Here is a 17799-nt window from a genome sequence, read left to right on the forward strand (position 1 = left end):
AAAAAATGTTAGTGCGCATGTGTAGCTCGCCCGGAAACTACCGCAGTGGCTGCCGGGAGAGGGCGGAAAGCCAGGAAGTAAACATTGACGGATTGACTTCGTTTTTGTCGGGTGGTGTTGGGGTCGGCTGTGGCCTGACTGGGTAAGGAAATGTGGGAATTTGGGGATGGGGAGGAGGTGAAGCTGGAAAACTCCGGAAAATAGACCGGAGTGCCTACTTAAGATTCTGTCAGAGAGAGCGTCGGCACGCACAAGCGGGTGAGTGGCCCAAAGAGGGAGAAGCAGGTTCCACGCTGAGCAAGGAGCCCGATGGTTGGGGGGTGGGGGGGTACTGGATCCCAGAACCCTGGGATCATGACCTGAGCGGATAGTAATACTTCTTAGATACATCGTTACAGTAATTTTGAATTCCAGGTCGAGGAGGGAACAGGGATTGGGGACCGAGAAGAAAGCCGCCGTCCTGGGCCTCAGACTCTGTAACTGAGGCTTAAGCTGTTGTGTGTTCTCGGTACTTTTTTTTTTTTTTTTTAAGGCCCGGCCAGACCAGAAGTGTGTCTTTAACGGTTTTTAGAGTAAGAATTATCAGATGTTATTGGAGCTTCACTTCCCAGCTATTAGCCACTTGTGGCTCCTGAGCACTTGAAATATGGCTAGTCTGAATACATGTACAATCTGTATCAGATTTTAAAGACTTTATTTTTTCTTATGTTGCTTGCATGTTAATATGTTGGATATATTGGATTAAATTAAGAGATTGTAAAAGTAATTTTACCAGCTTCTTTTTACTATCTTAATATGATTAACTGGAACGCTTAAAGTGATGTGTGAGGCTGACATATTTATCTTGGACAGCCTCACACTGAAGGATTTTTCGCTTGTGTAGTGGAATGTGACATGATCAGACTTGTGTTCTAAAAAAAATAACACTGCAGTGTGGAGAACTGATTGGAAAGAAGGACAGGAGACCAATAAGGAAGGAAAAGTAATAACATATTAAAATGGTAGCATTGAGAATAGAGAGAAGTAAATAAATTTGAATGCTATTCATAAGATGAAAAAAAATACTTAGTGATTAAATATTTATGGAGCTTAGCTGGAACACATATGTAAAGGTATGAGTGGTATTTTCCATGGAGAAGATCATGAGTTTGAATTAAGCTTTGTTGAGTTTGGGTGTCTCTGAGACCCTCTAAATGGAGATGCTGTGAAGTAAGCAGTTGGAATATATGTATCTGAAGCTTATAAAATATCTGGAGAGAAGAAATAAGTTGGAGAGCTAACAGTGGTATATTGTGGCTATTTAAGCCTTAGAAATAGATGAGCTTGTCTACTGATGGAGTCCAGAGTGATGAAAGAGACTCTAGGATTAAGCCTTGTGGAATCCAAAATTAAATAACTAGACAGAAATAGATGAAGGCAGGAGCAGCAGGAGAGATTCAAGAAAAACCAAGAGATAATAGTGTCACTTAAGCCAAGAGATAAGAATGTTTCAAGAAGGGAATGTTTCAAATAGTGTCACTTAAGCCAAAAGATAAGAATGTTTCAACAAGGGGCACCTGGGTGGCTCAGTTGGTTGAGCATCCAACTCCTGATTTCAGCTGATGTCATGCTCTTAGGGTCCTGGGATTGAGCTTCATGTCTGTTCAGGTGCCCACTCAGCAGGGAGTCCACTTTTCTCCCTCCCTCTCCCTCTGCCCGCCCCCCCACGCCTGTGCGCGTGCTCTCTTTCCCTCTAAAATAAATAAATCTTGGGTCCCCTGGGTGGCCCAGTGAGTTAAGTGATCCCAGGTCCTGGGATAGAGCTCCATGTCAGGCTCCCTGCTCAGCGGGGAGTCTGCTTTTCCCTCTGCCCCCTCCCTGCTCATTCTCCCCCCACACACACACATACACACACACACAAATATATAAATAAAATCTTTAAAATAAATTTTAAATAAAATATTTTTTAAAAAGGGAAGGAAAAGAACTGAAAAATATCTAGTGGATTTAGCACATTGATCAATGATAACTTAGTGGTAACTCTTCAGAGAGATAGGAGGTAGAAGCTAAATTAGAGTGACTGAGGAAGGAAGTAGAAGATGGGAAAATAGAGGCCATGGATATAGATAACTCTTAAGCCATTTCGTCTTTAAGGAAAATAGGACACTGTTTACTCATGTAGGGTTAATGTGCTAGAAAAGTTTGAGACACATAGAGAAATTCAGGAGTATTAAGGAGAGAAAGAGTCTTATGAAATTTTAAGTACACGTGTGTATGTTTCTCTCCATCTGTAAATTAGAGTTGAGGGAGGAACTGCAAACAGTATATAGAGACTTTTTGTAGAGGGGAAAGAGACCCTTCCCTCACAGATACTATAAGAACATTTGAAATATTATGTATAAATGAGACTGCAGGATGTGTTATTAGGGTGTACTTTTGATAGTTTCACTGATGAACTCATGAAGGCCTAGTTTATACTAATATATATATATGTATATATATATATATACATATATATATATATTTTTTTTTTTTTCTCCCACAGAGGGGTCCAGATAACCATGTCAGCTGCAGCTGTGGATGCAGTTAATGCGGCCCCCCTGTCGGGGTCCAAAGAAATGAGTCTGGAAGAACCAAAGAAGATGACCAGAGAGGACTGGAGAAAGAAGAAGGAGCTAGAAGAACAGCGAAAACTGGGTAATGCTCCAGCAGAAGTTGATGAAGAAGGAAAGTAAGTACATTCATTGTCTGCATGATCTGTTCATTCAAAATTCAAATTTATGTCTACTTAGTTTAGCATTTTCTCATCTTTTGCTTTGACGGGAAACTTTTTACCATTTACATCCTTTCTGTTTTTATTATTTTATCAAATTCATATATTAAGATTTAATAAAGTATCAAAGGGCTTCTAATGAACAGCAGTCATCGCTTTCAACTCTTTGCACTTCCTGTCCCACTCTGCAAAAGTGACTACTTTTAAATCTTTCTATTTTGAGTTTTTCCGGGTGATACCTCCACATCTCTAAATAACGTATCCACATCATTATTTTAATCAACTCTAGGCATCATTAGCTAGCTTCTTGCTTTTTTAAGATTTATCTACTAGCATACATCCCTATCTTCCTTCTCTCTCTCCCGACTTCAGTTCTATCACTTTTCTTAGTTGCTATATTGGAAATTCTTTCACTCTAAAATAAATTACTTTCCTTATTTTTAGGTGTGTGTTTTTTGTTTGTTTGTTTGTTTGTTTTTACTGTATTGGAGAGATATGGAGCGTATTCTCTCTCCACCCTCCCACTGCACTCTCTGTTCTTACCGTCTGTATAGACTACCTTTGTAATTGTAATACCAATTATTTTCAAACTTTATTCTTAAAATGTATATATATTTTTTTAAATTACAGAGACATCAACCCTCATATACCTCAGTATATTTCTTCAGTGCCATGGTATATTGATCCATCAAAAAGACCTACTTTAAAGCACCAGAGACCACAACCAGAGAAACAAAAGCAGTACAGCTCATCTGGAGAATGGTACAAGAGGGGTGTAAAAGAGGTATGTGGACAGCTTTTATATATCTCCTTGTGAAAATGGAGATTTTATTTTAAGAACTTAATATAAGAACTTTTAATCAAGTTATATCAGATTATATAACCTTTCACTTGGGATTAAAATTCACAATACATACTACTTTCTTTTCTGTGTTTTATAAGGTTTATGTTGCTACAGGACTTAAACTTTCTTGGGGCGCCTGGGTGGCTCAATTGGTTAAGCAACTGCCTTCAGCTCAGGTCATGATCCCAGGATCCTGGGATCGAGCCCCACATTGGCCTCCCTGCTCGGCAGGGGGGCCTACTTTTCCCTCTCCCTCTGCTACTCCCCCTGCTCGCACTCTCCTGCTCTCTTATTCTGTCAAATAAATAAATAAAATACTTAAAAAAAAAAAAAAACTATTACTATAAAATAAAGTACCTAAACTTTCTCATTTATAAAAGTATGGAGACTCTAAGTAGTTTTTCTCTTAATGAGTAAATCGCTTCACTATACAATATAGTAATGAGAGCCAAAATTATTTGTAACTTGCTCAGAAGTAAAACATTTTGTCTTTATATCCATTTATAGAATTCCATAACTACTAAGTACCGCAAGGGAGCATGTGAAAATTGTGGGGCCATGACACACAAAAAGAAAGACTGCTTTGAGGTAAGTTCACTTTTGAGAATTTTAGAAACTTGTCAGAAAGCCTCTTTCTTTTTTCCTGTCAAAGAGCTTAATTCTGTTTTTCTAAAATTACCTACTAAATTTTGGTACAAGTTAAATAAAAATTTGAGTGAAATTAGTTTAGCACCATCAAAATTTTCTGCTGGGAAGAGTAACTGATAATTGAACAGACCATAAACTCCCATGATATGTTCATGCTTGCTTTGTAAAGGTCATCTGAAACTTTCCTCTAGGTTGCAGGAACTTAGGAAAAGGTTTGATTTTATTCTATTTCCCAGAGACCGAGGCGAGTTGGAGCAAAATTTACAGGTACGAATATAGCTCCAGATGAACATGTCCAGCCTCAGCTGATGTTTGACTATGATGGGAAGAGGGATCGATGGAATGGCTACAATCCAGAGGAACACATGAAAATTGTGGAAGAATATGCCAAAGTTGATCTGGTGAGCAAAGTTCCCTGCTTTTCCATACTCTTTAAAGAATGTACGTTTTGCTGTATCATTGATTAAGCAACTCTGTTTTTCAAGTCTTCGAGCAATATAGAGATGGTGGCATTTTTATTATAGTAGTAGAAGGTCTGATGGAATAGTGAAAATAAAGTGTGCTAACCGTATTGGCAGTGGTTTCTTCTTATTTGATACTTGTATTGTTTTTTACTTCCTGAGGTTGCATGAGAAATTGGAAGCATGAGAAGGATTAGGTATCTAAGGCTTTTAGCTTTTTAAGGTTATAAACTCTTTCCCAGCCCCACACACTGCATCTTGTCTGGGCCTATTTTACAGTTGTCTCACGTAGCATTTGAGAGAAGTGAAAGGAGACTAGAATAATGCATTTCAGAAAATTGAATTTTATTTTCATTCATCTTCAGTTTTTTTTTTTTTGTTATAATTTTACCTACTCACCCCCATTCCTTAAAGTCCACAGTCACGCTGCCCTTTTTTTTTCTTAAGTAGAGTTTACATTTAAAAATCATGGGATTTCACATAATGCAAATTTCATCTGTTCTTGAACAAAGAAATATATGGTAATTCTGGGCCTGTCGGGCAGGCATCAGTCATCTGGGGTCAGGTGACAGCTGCCACTTTTGGACAGGGCTTGTTCTCTGCAGTTTCATCACTGGCACCACATTAATGCGTGGTTGAAACAGGAGTTTATAACTCCTGTTATTTAGAAACCATAGATATAGGGCGCCTGGGTGGCTCAGTTGGTTAAGCGACTGTCTTCGGCTCAGGTCATGATCCTGGAGTCCCAGGATCAAGTCCCGCATCAGGCTCCCTGCTCAGCGGGGAGTCTGCTTCTCCCTCTGACCCTCTTCCCTCTCGTGCTTTCTATCTCTCATTCTCTCTCTCTCAAATGGATAAATATAAATAAATAAATAAATAAACTGTCTTGCTTCCTCTTAAAAAAAAAAATCATAGATATAGAGCTACGAGAAATCTCAAAGAGATGACCTTGTTTAGTGACCTTTCTGAAAACAATAAATACATTGATTTTAAGTATATAAAAATCAAAAGTTCATTTGAATGTTGTAAAGTAAATTTCAAATGTTTCCTTTTTTGTTAGGCAAAACGAACACTGAAAGCCCAGAAACTCCAAGAAGAATTAGCCTCAGGAAAATTAGTGGAACAGGCTGTAAGTAATAAAAATGATCCATTAAATATATTCAGACTCTTAGTAAACAAAAAATGAAAATCAAAACAAGAATTCATCTTATATCTCTCCAGTTAGAAAAGATTTAGGAAGAGAGGAGTGCGATTGAGGGGAAAGACTAAAACTGGCACTTCTATACCTTGTGTCAAGGAACATACCTTGACACAATCGTTTTGGAAAGAAATTGCCGTAAGATATTTATATACATTTTCTGGAATTAAATCAGTAGGTCCTTCCATCCTAAAGAATTTTCTAGTAATCAGAAAAAAAATCACATATGCAAAGATGTTCATTGTAGTACTTTTTAAAACAGCAAGAAATTGAAATAGCTTAAACAGGAATAGGGAGTTGATGAAGTAAACTGTCCTACATCTGCATGATAGAATGTTGCATAGCTCTTAGAATGGCTTTTATCAATACTTTGTAACAACAGTGAATAACACTTACATTTAAATAACACATGAAAAAAATATTGTAATATCACATAGGAAAAAAATCAGAGTACTAATTCTCATTCACTGTAGAATTAGTAAATTTTTCTTTGTATTTTTACTAGTATTTTCTACATTTTCCATAATGATTGTAATAATTTTATGGCTGAGTAAAAATTTAGAGTAAAGATGTATTGCAACCAATTTTTTATTCATGACAATAAATAGTTAATGTATATTGTGCTTATTAAAAGTTTTCTTTTTACAAATTGATGGCACACATAAATAATAAGTTAAACATTTGGAGTTTAAATTCCTAAAAAAGACTCAGCAAGTACGAATTACAAACAGACCTAAGTAAATAATCACCAAGTGAGCAGTCACTGAGGCCACCTGGCAGGCAGGTTCACAGCACAGGTTAACAGAGAGATGTTAAAATATAGCTCTGCCCTTGGCCAGCGAGGGGGCCATAGAAAAACTAATTTATTTCTCTGAGCCTCAGTTTATCATCTCAAGTAGAGACAACAACACCTACCTCCCAGGAGGCCTAGCATCGTATCACATAGTAAATAAACACTTGGTAATTGGTAACTATTATTATTACCAACTCTGGAAAAAGGAAAACAGCCTGTTTCTCTTATTCTAGTATATTCTCTGTTTGTTGTAAACACAGTCTAATTTATTTCACCAGTAAGCATACTTAAATGTATATAGGGGACTGATGATTTTTGCACACTTCAGTACTTGGATATTAATATTAATTACATGCAGTAGAATAGTCTACTATAGAGATTGAGCTTTCTGTATGGCAGCATAAATGTTTTTTTTTGTTGTCCTAACAATTTGTGGGAACAAAAAACATTTCTGGGGTGCCTGGCTGGTTCAGTCAGTAGAAAGTACAACTCTTGATCTTGGGGTTGTGAGTTCGAACCCCATATTGGGTGTAGAGATTACTTAAAAAATAAAATTAAAAAAAATAAGATACATATTTTTTTGATGCTGAAAGTAATACATACTCAGTGAAAAAATAGGAAATTATAAAGAAGAAAATAAGTGTCTCCTATGTTAACTATTAACCTTTTGAAGTAGGCCTTTCCAGGTCCCACTCCACCTACCCATATATATCTATGTGTGTGTTATTATAATACAACATGTTTTTAACATGGATTTCATCTTTACATACTTATTTATCACCTACTCTTTCAATTAATATATAGTGCAGTGAGCTCATGTCATTGAAATCTGTCATTAAATATAGACCTATTTTTATGTAAATTTACATGGTTCAAAACTCAAAGCAATTTAAGAAGATATGCAGTAAAAAGTCTCCCATTCTTGCCTCCATCTACCCTGTCTCTAAACGTCACCCCCCCCATAATCTGTTTTATTTTTCTTGTGGGATCCTTTCAGAGTTTCACAAACAAAAACAAATATACAATGTTATTCCCACCTTTCTCTCCCCCTTTTTTAAACAATAACAGTAAAAAAGGTAGCAAATTATATTGTTTTTTCCTGCAAATTGGATAAAATCACTTTTAATGGATGTTCAGTGTTCAGTGAGTGCACTAATTTATATAACCAATTGTCTATTATTAATTTGATTTTTCCCAGATTTTTGATATTATATACAACACTGTAAATCACATTCTTGTACATACCTCTTTATATAATTGACCTATTATTCTCTTAGGATAAATTCCTTAATGTGTAATTGTTGATGCAATGAGTATTTTTATTTAAAATTTTGATGTCATATCACTTAGGTACCATTCAGGAAACCTATACAAATTTATGTCCCCATCAATATGTATAGTTACATATATATAGATACATATATATATCTCAATCATTGTGTTTGTATAGAGGATAGATATATTTATACTCACTCATATTTCCACATTCCCCCACTCATGCTCTAAGGTACTCTTTTTAACCTTTGAAGCCTTTTAAAGGGACATGATAAAATGCTGACTACTTTGCTATAGGCCTTTTGTGTAGTTAGAGAAAATCCTGACCAATGCCAATGAAAATCCTGACCTCGTCTTTGTGATGAGGATCTCAGACTCTCCTTAAATTACAATATGGTGTCACTTGAGTAGATTCCTTCATTGCCTGAATTTTACAAAAGCTGTTTTGGCTCTAAAGATACTTATTACATGATCCTGGTAAGATTTTCTTTTTAGATTTGTTAGAAAATTAATGAGGTTTAGCAAAAATGGTATATGCCTGAAGGTGGTTAACATATAAGAAATGAATATATATTGCGTACATTGGTCATTTTAATGTTCGTCTTACCTTTGTGTGATTATAATCCTAGATCACTGAAAATTCTCTAGAAATTTTCTGGCTTTGTAGACAGTCTGATAAAATTGTTCACAATAATATACTTGTATTCAGAACTTACATGTTGATGACAATGAGAAATAGGATTTGTTCAGTTAGATTTAAATTATATTATTTTACCTATGTATTTAAAGTGTTAAATAATCACTAGATTCAGTGGAGTAAAATTACAAATTCTTTTTCTTCTTGAATGATGCAGAATTCTCCAAAACACCAGTGGGGAGAAGAGGAACCAAACTCTCAGACGGTAATAAATATTTACCCTGTCTGGGTATACATTAAATTTTTCAATTTCTGATGACTAATAATAATAATAATAATAGCTTTAAGAAATGTTAATAAGAGTTTGGTTACAGGGAAAGCAAGAACTAGATGTTACTCTTTTTTTCTTATAATTTGTTTTTCCTTTCTCCTTCCTTCAGGAAAAAGATCATAATAGTGAAGATGAGGATGAAGATAAATATGCAGATGATATTGACATGCCTGGACAGAACTTTGACTCTAAGAGACGAATTACTGTCCGGAATCTCAGGATTCGAGAAGATATTGCAAAAGTAAGCCTTGCCAACTTAACATACACATTCAAAAAATGTTTGTCTTCCCTCCCCAAATTTTGTCTACTCATCTGGTATCTGGACAGTATATGGGTGATATAGGCCATCATTCCAAGATTAAGTATCATATTGTTTTTTTTCTCTTCATTTATACCTCGGAAATGCATTCACACATGTAATGATCGTGATTAACTTCTCTACTTAATCTGCTGAAATCTTTTTTGACAGAAGTAAACATTAATGCAGCCTTAAAACATTTTCCCTTCTAGTATCTGCGGAATTTAGATCCAAATTCTGCTTACTATGATCCCAAAACTAGAGCAATGAGAGAGAATCCCTATGCCAACGCAGGAAAGAATCCAGATGAGTAAGTATCAAGTTAAATGTATAGATTTCAAGGTGGGGGAGGAGAGTTTTTAATTATAAAACTGAATCTGAGTTAAAATGAACATCATCTGTGGTTGGGTCAGAAAAGAATTAACTTCCCTTAAAGAACAATTTGTTTTTTATTTATTTATTTATTTTTATTTTTTTTTAACATTAGTCCAGCTTCATCTTTGATCCCATTAATTCAGTAACATGTTATAATTGGAAGATGAAAGACTAGTGCTTTATTTACATAAACGATAAATGAGCAGTTTCTGAATTGAAGCACATCAATACACACTGCATTGTCATGTTGACCTCACTGTCATTGAGGTCAGTAAATGTATGAATCCTCAGAATACTATCCCATCAAAACCAGAAGCAAATCTCCAAGTCTCCAGGGATGTTTCCATCACTCCTTTATCCTCTAGTCTGAGGCTAGCTGATGAATATGTGACAATATTAGATAGATGGAATGCAATATTTGAAGTGGAGGGGAAAAAAGACCAGGCTTGGTGATCCACTGGCTGATATCTAGCATATATTGTTGGCTGCAGCTGGGAAGGGGTAGTTAGCATGCTCTTACTCACCAAATGAGTGAACCACAGATGGGAGCTCTCACACGTTTCAACTGAGCATCTTGCTTTGAGGACCAACAATGCAATTTATTGACAACTGGAAACCTGGCACAAAGATGCCATATCTACAGCAGCTCGCTAGAATTGACTCTTTTGCCACCACATTGTGCCTTTCTGCCAGGATATTACAACCCTGAAACTTCCAGAAAGTGGTCGCTTTTCTGTTCAGAGAGTTGCTGCTATTCTTTTCTTCGATCTCCTGTTGAGTTTGTAGGTGTTCTGAATGGTTTGATAACTATCTAGCTGAATTCCTGGGATCAGACGAAATTTCACAATTTGTTTTTTAAATTTGCATCTACAGAGTGAGCTATGCAGGGGATAACTTCGTTAGATACACAGGAGATACCATTTCCATGGCTCAGACACAGTGTAAGTGTTTGCTCTATGTCAAGATATTTTATATCCGCTCAAAAGAAATTTGGAGGCATTTTTAAAAGCTTGTTTTCAAGGAGTATGCAATAAATGTGGCCAAGAACTCATTAAGATGTTTTTGATCATTGTAGTGTTTGCTTGGGAAGCCTATGACAAGGGATCTGAAGTACATCTGCAGGCCGATCCTACAAAACTAGAGCTGTTATACAAGTCCTTCAAAGTCAAAAAAGAAGACTTCAAAGAACAGCAGAAAGAGAGCATCTTGGAAAAGGTAATTTTGACCAAAATGCTAAAAAAAAAGAATGCTCATTAAAGAGAAGTGACCAGTTAATGAACATTTGATTTACATTTGGAATACAACACACAGAGTCTCTTTTAATTTATTAGGAATAGTCCTACCCTCCCATTGACTTAATCAATTGTATACATTATCGGTATAGCTGTATCAGGAAGCTTTTGCAGCAGAACAAACCATGGAAAAACTTAGTAGTTTAAAATAAACATTTGTTATTTCTCATGATTTTGTATATCGGCTGGGTCTCCTGGACTGGGCCTGCCCATCTGAAGCTGGATGATCTAGAATGGCCTCATTCTAGTCTCTAGCAGTTAGCAGGTTAATTATCCTAAGAGCCCTCACCTGGAACAGCTCATCTCTGCCCAATGTGGGCTCTCCTGTGGTAGGCTAGTCCAGCATTAGTAGGCATTCTCGGGTAGCAGACACTAGTAACAAAAAGTATGTCCCAAGGCACAAGTGCTTTTCAGGGCTTTACTTGCATCACATTTGCCAGTTTCCCACAGGCCTGAACAAGTAACATGGCCAGGCCCAGATTCAGAGGATGGAGAAACTGTCTCTTGAGGGGAAGAGTAGCAAAGTCATGTGGCAAATGGGCATGCATACAAGAATGAGAGGAACTGATGGCCATTTTGTAATCTACACACTCAACAGATAAATAGCAACTGGAGACACCTTTTATTTCCCTATAAAAATTTTATGGCTTTTTTTTTTTTTTACTGTATTTTGTATAACAAAGGCCATAATGAATATTCTTTTAATGTTTCTGATTGGAAATAAACCCATCAATAGAGGTTTGAGTGCAAATCTTTGCTGTAAAATATATTTAATAATGTTCAATATTCTTTTAGTATGGTGGCCAAGAACACTTGGATGCCCCTCCAGCTGAATTGCTTTTAGCTCAGACTGAAGATTATGTGGAGTATTCAAGGCATGGGACAGTCATCAAAGGACAGGAGCGGGCTGTCGCCTGCTCTAAATATGAGGAGGACGTGAAGATCCACAATCATACAGTATGTGCTAAACCAGAACCATTTGGTGTCCTTGTTAGCATTTTGCTCTGGGTTATATTTTCTTATTACAACTTCATTAGCAAATCATTGTGCTTGTTTTCTTTTTTTTTTTACATTTTAATTTTGTTTTATGAAATTTTTCCAAAAATACAAAAAATGTGAAAGAATACTATTATGTTCACCCACATACCCACTACCTAGATTAAGAAATTTCTTGCATGTTGCCATATATGCTTTGTCTGGAGCATGTGTTTGTGTATGCATGTGAATATAATATATGTATAAAATTTGTATTTGTATTTTTTTAACTAAACATTTGAAAATCACAGATATTATGATATTTCACCCACAGAAACTGTATCATGTAACTCCTAAAATTAAGGATATTCCCTACCATAACTATATTAACATTGTCACACTTTAAAAAAAATTGACATGACTCCTTAATATCATCTAATCTCTAGTTCTTAATCACATTACTAAAGTATACACAAAAATGCCTTTAAATAGGTGGTTTGTTTTTGTTTTGAATCAGAATCCAATCAGAGTTCATTTTGGTGGTTATGTATCTTTTTCTCTATCTCCCCTTTTTCATAATAGCAACTCTTAAACAGATCAGGCCAGTTATTTTGTAAACTGTGTCATATTCTGTGATTGACTAATTCCTAGTGATACTATACAATTTATTTCTCTGTCTTCTACATTTCCTATAAACAGGAATTCAGAGCTAAAGACATGATTAGTTATAAGTTCAATAATTTGACAAGAACATATGTGATGCAGGGCGCCTGGGTGGCTCAGTTGGTTAAGCGACTGCCTTCGGCTCAGGTCATGATCCTGGAGTCCCTGGATCGAGTCCCGCATCGGGCTCCCTGCTCAGCAGGGAGTCTGCTTCTCCCTCTGACCCTCCGCCCATCTCATGTGCTTTCTCTCTCATTCTCTCTGTCTCTCAAATAAATAAATAAAATCTTAAAAAAAAAAAAAAAGAACATATGTGATGCAGAATTCATAATTCACACTTTTTTATGATGAATTCTGCATCACGTCATAAAACATGTTACTTGCTGTACTCTTGAAGTACTCAAACTACAGTTGTCTAAGTTGGATCAAAAACTGAACTACCTATAGGAGCCAGGCCAATAATTGTATATGAGCGAAGTGAGCCAGGCACATTGTACAAACGAGAGAGCACAAACCCTGTCTAAAAGGGGCATCCACTGGTCAGCAACAGCCAATTCTTGCCAAGTGGGATTGTGGGCCCAGAATTTCCCAGTTGTTCTTAATTTTTGAAGAGAAGTCAGATAATCCTAAATTTTTTTACAGTTTTAGGAATGGAATGTGAGACCATTATAATCTAATGGCTGCTTCTTACACTTGAGGTCAGGTCACCCTTTCCCTGTTAGCTAGCCCTGGAATTCCCATAATTTTCCTCCCAAATTACCTTTTAAAGGGCTGTATTATTTTGTACTCGTCTCAACAGTAAATGAGAGTCCCCAGTTTCAGGTTCCTCTTTTAAGTAACAACTCACTCTCTGCAGCATATCTGGGGATCTTACTGGAAAGAAGGCCGATGGGGATACAAATGCTGTCACTCTTTTTTCAAGTATTCCTATTGCACTGGAGAAGCCGGCAAGGAGATTGCTGTAAGTAATTGTCTTCTAGTTCTTAAACTGTAAAACAGCCAAAGCTCTTTAAGTCAAAATCTGTAGGAAACATATTGTCTCATGTTTCAAATTTTAACTTTTTCTTCAATGATGGTAACTATGATACTCAAGTCAAATTACATATATTTTCCCACAGAATTCAGAGGAATGTATTATAAATGATATAACCGGAGAGGAATCTGTGAAAAAACCTCAAACCCTCATGGAGGTAAGTCTATAATCATTTGTCCTGAATTAAGTCCTAGAACGCTGACTTTAAAATTTACGCCAGAGCTTTGTTTTTGCATTAATAACACTGTAGATTTCAATCCTTCCTGTCAGATGCATCAGGAAAAACTAAAAGAAGATAAGAAGAAGAAAAAGAAGAAGAAAAAGAAGCATCGAAAGAGCAGTTCAGATAGTGATGATGAAGAAAAGAAACACGAAAAATTGAAAAAGGTACTTTGTGAGCTCTAAATAGTCAAAGTGATGACAGGATTCTTTATTTGTAGTAACCTTAAGAAATTATCTAGTCCTATCCCCAAGCTCATTTTTTAAAATGAGGAAACAAGCCCCAAGCTTGGGTGATTTGTTTAGGTTACCTTGTATCAGGTCTAGAATGCAAATGGAGATTTTTGTGTGTCTCAGTATTGCCGTCTTCTTGGACTGTTTGATAAATATCACTAACGTACAGAAGAAATGTGTTTTGTAAAACTTATTTTAGAGTTATTGACTGCCCAGAAAGAATTGCCTTTTAGCTCTATAATTTGTAAATTTCAGCAAGTCCTTGGGAAAAGTCAGAATTGTAGTTTCCACCAGAAGCATCAGTTGTGGACTTCTGTTAGTAAAATGAATCTCATTGAATCTTTGTTATTAAGTAAAATTTTTTTAACATTGAAAATGTGGTAGAATGTTTTATGCTACATGAAAATATTGTATCGGCCAAATAGTGATTATAGCTTGTCAGTAGAAGGGCTGATGCTCAAGCTCTTTCAAACAATCTAGGTTTTTGATAGTGATTTATATTCAGTGGGGTCTTTTGGTATTCTACTTTAGAACAGAAGAGATCTGATGTAAAGCTGTGGTACTCATGTTTTCCCTCTCCCTGTAGGCACTGAATGCAGAGGAGGCCCGCCTTCTTCATGTCAAGGAGATCATGCAGATTGATGAGAGGAAGCGGCCTTACAATAGCATATATGAAACTCGGGAACCCACTGAAGAGGAAATGGAGGCCTATAGAATGAAACGTCAGAGACCAGATGACCCCATGGCTTCCTTCCTTGGGCAGTAGTAACTAGTTATAGACGGTCACCCAAGGTAGACACAGCTGATACATTCTTTTCAGCTTCTCGCTGATGATTGTAGGTGGAAAAACCCATGACTACTCTTCTTGCTGCCTCCTTTAATAAAAACTCCGGAAGTCTCATAGCAAATTCATTTCTTTACACACTGAAGAAACAAAGAAGAAAAAGAGGAAGTACATTAAGTGTATATTAAGATTTTATTTCCAGTTTTATATTAGGTGATGTGGAAAGAGGCCCTGGCTCTCTCCCTAGCAAGAACATCTCAACATTTATAAAGTCTCAAACTTTATTTCCTCAATTCTTATGGCCCTTTATCTAGTGTTAGCACACATTTTAAAGGCATATGAGTTACTCTTTCTCAAAATCACATTTCATTTTTTCAAATTACTAGTAACTATAATTGTAGTTATTTGAGTATCATTTGTTTTTGCGTTCTAAGGTTTCCCTGGTCTAAAGCTAAAAAAAATTACTCTATGTTGGGCGTTGAGTTACTGAAAGGAAATTTGTAGAACATATGAATGACTTTATCCCCCATGTCAATCTGTATAGTAATAATTCTGTTTTCTACTTGGTTATAAAATTTTTATTTTTTTTAAAGATTTTATTTATTTGAGAGAGAGAGAGAATGAGAGATAGAAAGCACGAAAGGGAAGAGGGTCAGAGGGAGAAGCAGACTCCCCGCCGAGCAGGGAGCCCGATGTGGGACTCGATCCCGGGACTCCAGGATCACGACCCGAGCCGAAGGCAGTCGCCCAACCAACTGAGCCACCCAGGCGCCCTAAAATTTTTATTTTTAAAACATTTCCTTGTACTTTACACCCAGAACTAAATGGATTAGCCTTTGAATGGAAAAATAACTTTTGTCATCTTTGAGTCACTGTTGATTGATCAGTGCTAGGTCTTTTACCATTCTGGACATGAGCCTTTAGACACAGAAACCCTTTCCTCTATCATAGAGAATATGGTTTGTGATACTATTTGTTGTTTTAATTGTGATTGCCTTTATGTAATAATCATGAATATTAAATTTTAAAAGATTGTAGAATATCCATTGTACCTAATCTTTATAGCAAGCAGGTGTCTTTTTGTAAAAATTGCAGAAAGCAAAACCTGAAGTTGAAGGTTTCTTCAAAGAATTATAAGGATAGCTTATAGGGCTATTAATAACCGACACTGCCATGATCCTCAGGCCTCTCCTAAGAATATTGTGAAGATAATACAGTGAGAGTGAGATCAATGAAAACAGCCTGTTTCAAACACCTGACATAAGTACATTGGCTTTTAACAGCTCACTGGCTTCTAAGCTACCAAAACCCACTAGGATACCGCATTACGTACATTGGCTTTTAACAACTCACTGGCTTCTAAGCTACCAAAACCCACTAGGATACCGCATTACCATCCAAGAAATTGTGCTGCTGAGAGAGTAACAAATTGTCAGGTACTATGGATATAGTATCAAGTTTCAGACTAGTACAAAATTAAAACAGCAGTGCAAACAGAGCTCATTCTTACCTATTTCAAGAAAGTCGACTTACGTTTTCATATTCCTACCTTAACATGGAGTGGTTCAACATAAAGTCTGACATTGATGTCTATTTTGTATTTTATTTATCTTTTGTTTAAATAAAGATATATAAGAAAACAGTGGTTTGTAGTAGTATTTCAAATATTTGGCAGAAAAATACTTTATGGGACTGGGAGGGGTTTTGAATTAGAAGATTTCAGGATCTTTAACAAAAAAATGTGTCAACTTTTCTGGTTCTCTGTTCCCTCTTCTGTGAAACCTAATTTACTGATTTTAGGAAGAACTTTGTAATGTCTTATTTCTGCTTCATTTTGGAAAACAAAGATAACACCTGGAACACTGTTCATTATGTGAACTTTGATTTTTTTTTAAAGATTTTTTTATTTAAGAGAGAGAACGAGATAGCATGAGAGGGGAGAGGGTCAGAGGGAGAAGCAGACTCCCCACTGAGCAGGGAGCCTGATGCGGAACTCGATCCCGGACTCCAGGATCATGACCTGAGCCGAAGGCAGTCGCTTAACCAACTGAGCCACCCAGGGTGCCTGTGAACTTTGATTTTATTATCTCAATAATAGCTGCCTTTTGAGTGCTGAAACCATGTACTGTAATTTTTGTATGTTATCTCTGCAAAAGAACTTTATAAGGTAATGGATAATACCCCTATTTTACAATAAGCACATGGGCTTAACAAGTCCATGTAGCTTGCTCAAGTCCTGAGAGTTAAAAGTGTTAGGGCCAGGACATAAAGCCAAGTATCTTTGACTCTTAAAGCCTACTCCTTTCTCTAGTATTGAAGACCCTGCTTTCTGGACTAGGAAGACTGGTCTTTTGCAATTTCTTCTTTTGACAGAAACCTTAAGCAGGCCTCAGTCTACCAGGTTCACCCTCAACACCTGAAAATGATGCATCTGTACCGTTCTTTGATTCTACTCCTTTCCCCAACCTTGTGGGATGCTTCTAACAAGACTGACTATACAAAAATGAATAAATCGTTCTTTCATTAAGTTTGTAACAATTCTGTTAGTAAATACCCCCCACACAGGAAGGAGGTCTATGCTTGAGTTTCTAGTTTCTACTTTCGGATTTTTCCTCTAAAATCTCTCCAATATGGGTTTGTAACTTTAAGATCATGTTAAAACGAATTTTAAATAAAATTGAAACTTCTCTAAAATGAGTGATTCTGAGGAAATTCGTCCACACGCTCTAATTTATGGAAAGAAATAATCTGCATAGATAATCTGGAAAAAGAGGCCATGAAGACGCAAACTCTAGAAGCTCGTCTCCACTGAGTATCTTCATGGAGTTTACAGCCTGTCGCATTTGCCTCAATGTTTAACTTGGCTCTTTACTCCTTGATCACACATAGAAAATGCTAATTATTAGGGTGTTACAAAATTTATTTCGGTGCTCTGAAGAACTATGTGGACTTTACCATACTTTCCATTCCTTGGATTCTACGATTCA

At 36.4% G+C, this 17799-nt stretch overlaps 1 protein-coding gene across 2 annotated transcripts; it reads left to right on the top strand.

Annotated features, from left to right (window-relative positions):
- Window positions 1-26: 26 nt before the first annotated feature.
- On the top strand, window positions 27-16454 carry SLU7 (SLU7 homolog, splicing factor). 2 transcript variants are annotated; one of them, XM_027606692.1, is made up of 16 exons: window positions 27-142; window positions 2525-2710; window positions 3383-3536; window positions 4104-4184; window positions 4481-4645; window positions 5766-5834; window positions 8826-8873; window positions 9049-9180; window positions 9450-9547; window positions 10486-10553; window positions 10688-10827; window positions 11700-11861; window positions 13399-13503; window positions 13661-13732; window positions 13846-13962; window positions 14615-16454. In XM_027606692.1, exons 2-16 carry the CDS (start codon window positions 2541-2543, stop codon window positions 14792-14794), a joined length of 1761 nt encoding a protein of 586 aa, XP_027462493.1. In that variant the 5' UTR covers window positions 27-142; window positions 2525-2540; the 3' UTR covers window positions 14795-16454. The 2 variants fall into 2 exon arrangements, with proteins under 2 accessions (XP_027462493.1, XP_027462492.1); XM_027606691.1 differs by having other exon boundaries at window positions 120-258.
- The last annotated feature ends 1345 nt before the right edge of the window (window positions 16455-17799 follow it).

Source organism: Zalophus californianus, chromosome 5 (assembly GCF_009762305.2).
Source record: "Zalophus californianus isolate mZalCal1 chromosome 5, mZalCal1.pri.v2, whole genome shotgun sequence".
In the NCBI taxonomy this organism is placed as follows: Eukaryota; Metazoa; Chordata; class Mammalia; order Carnivora; family Otariidae; genus Zalophus; species Zalophus californianus.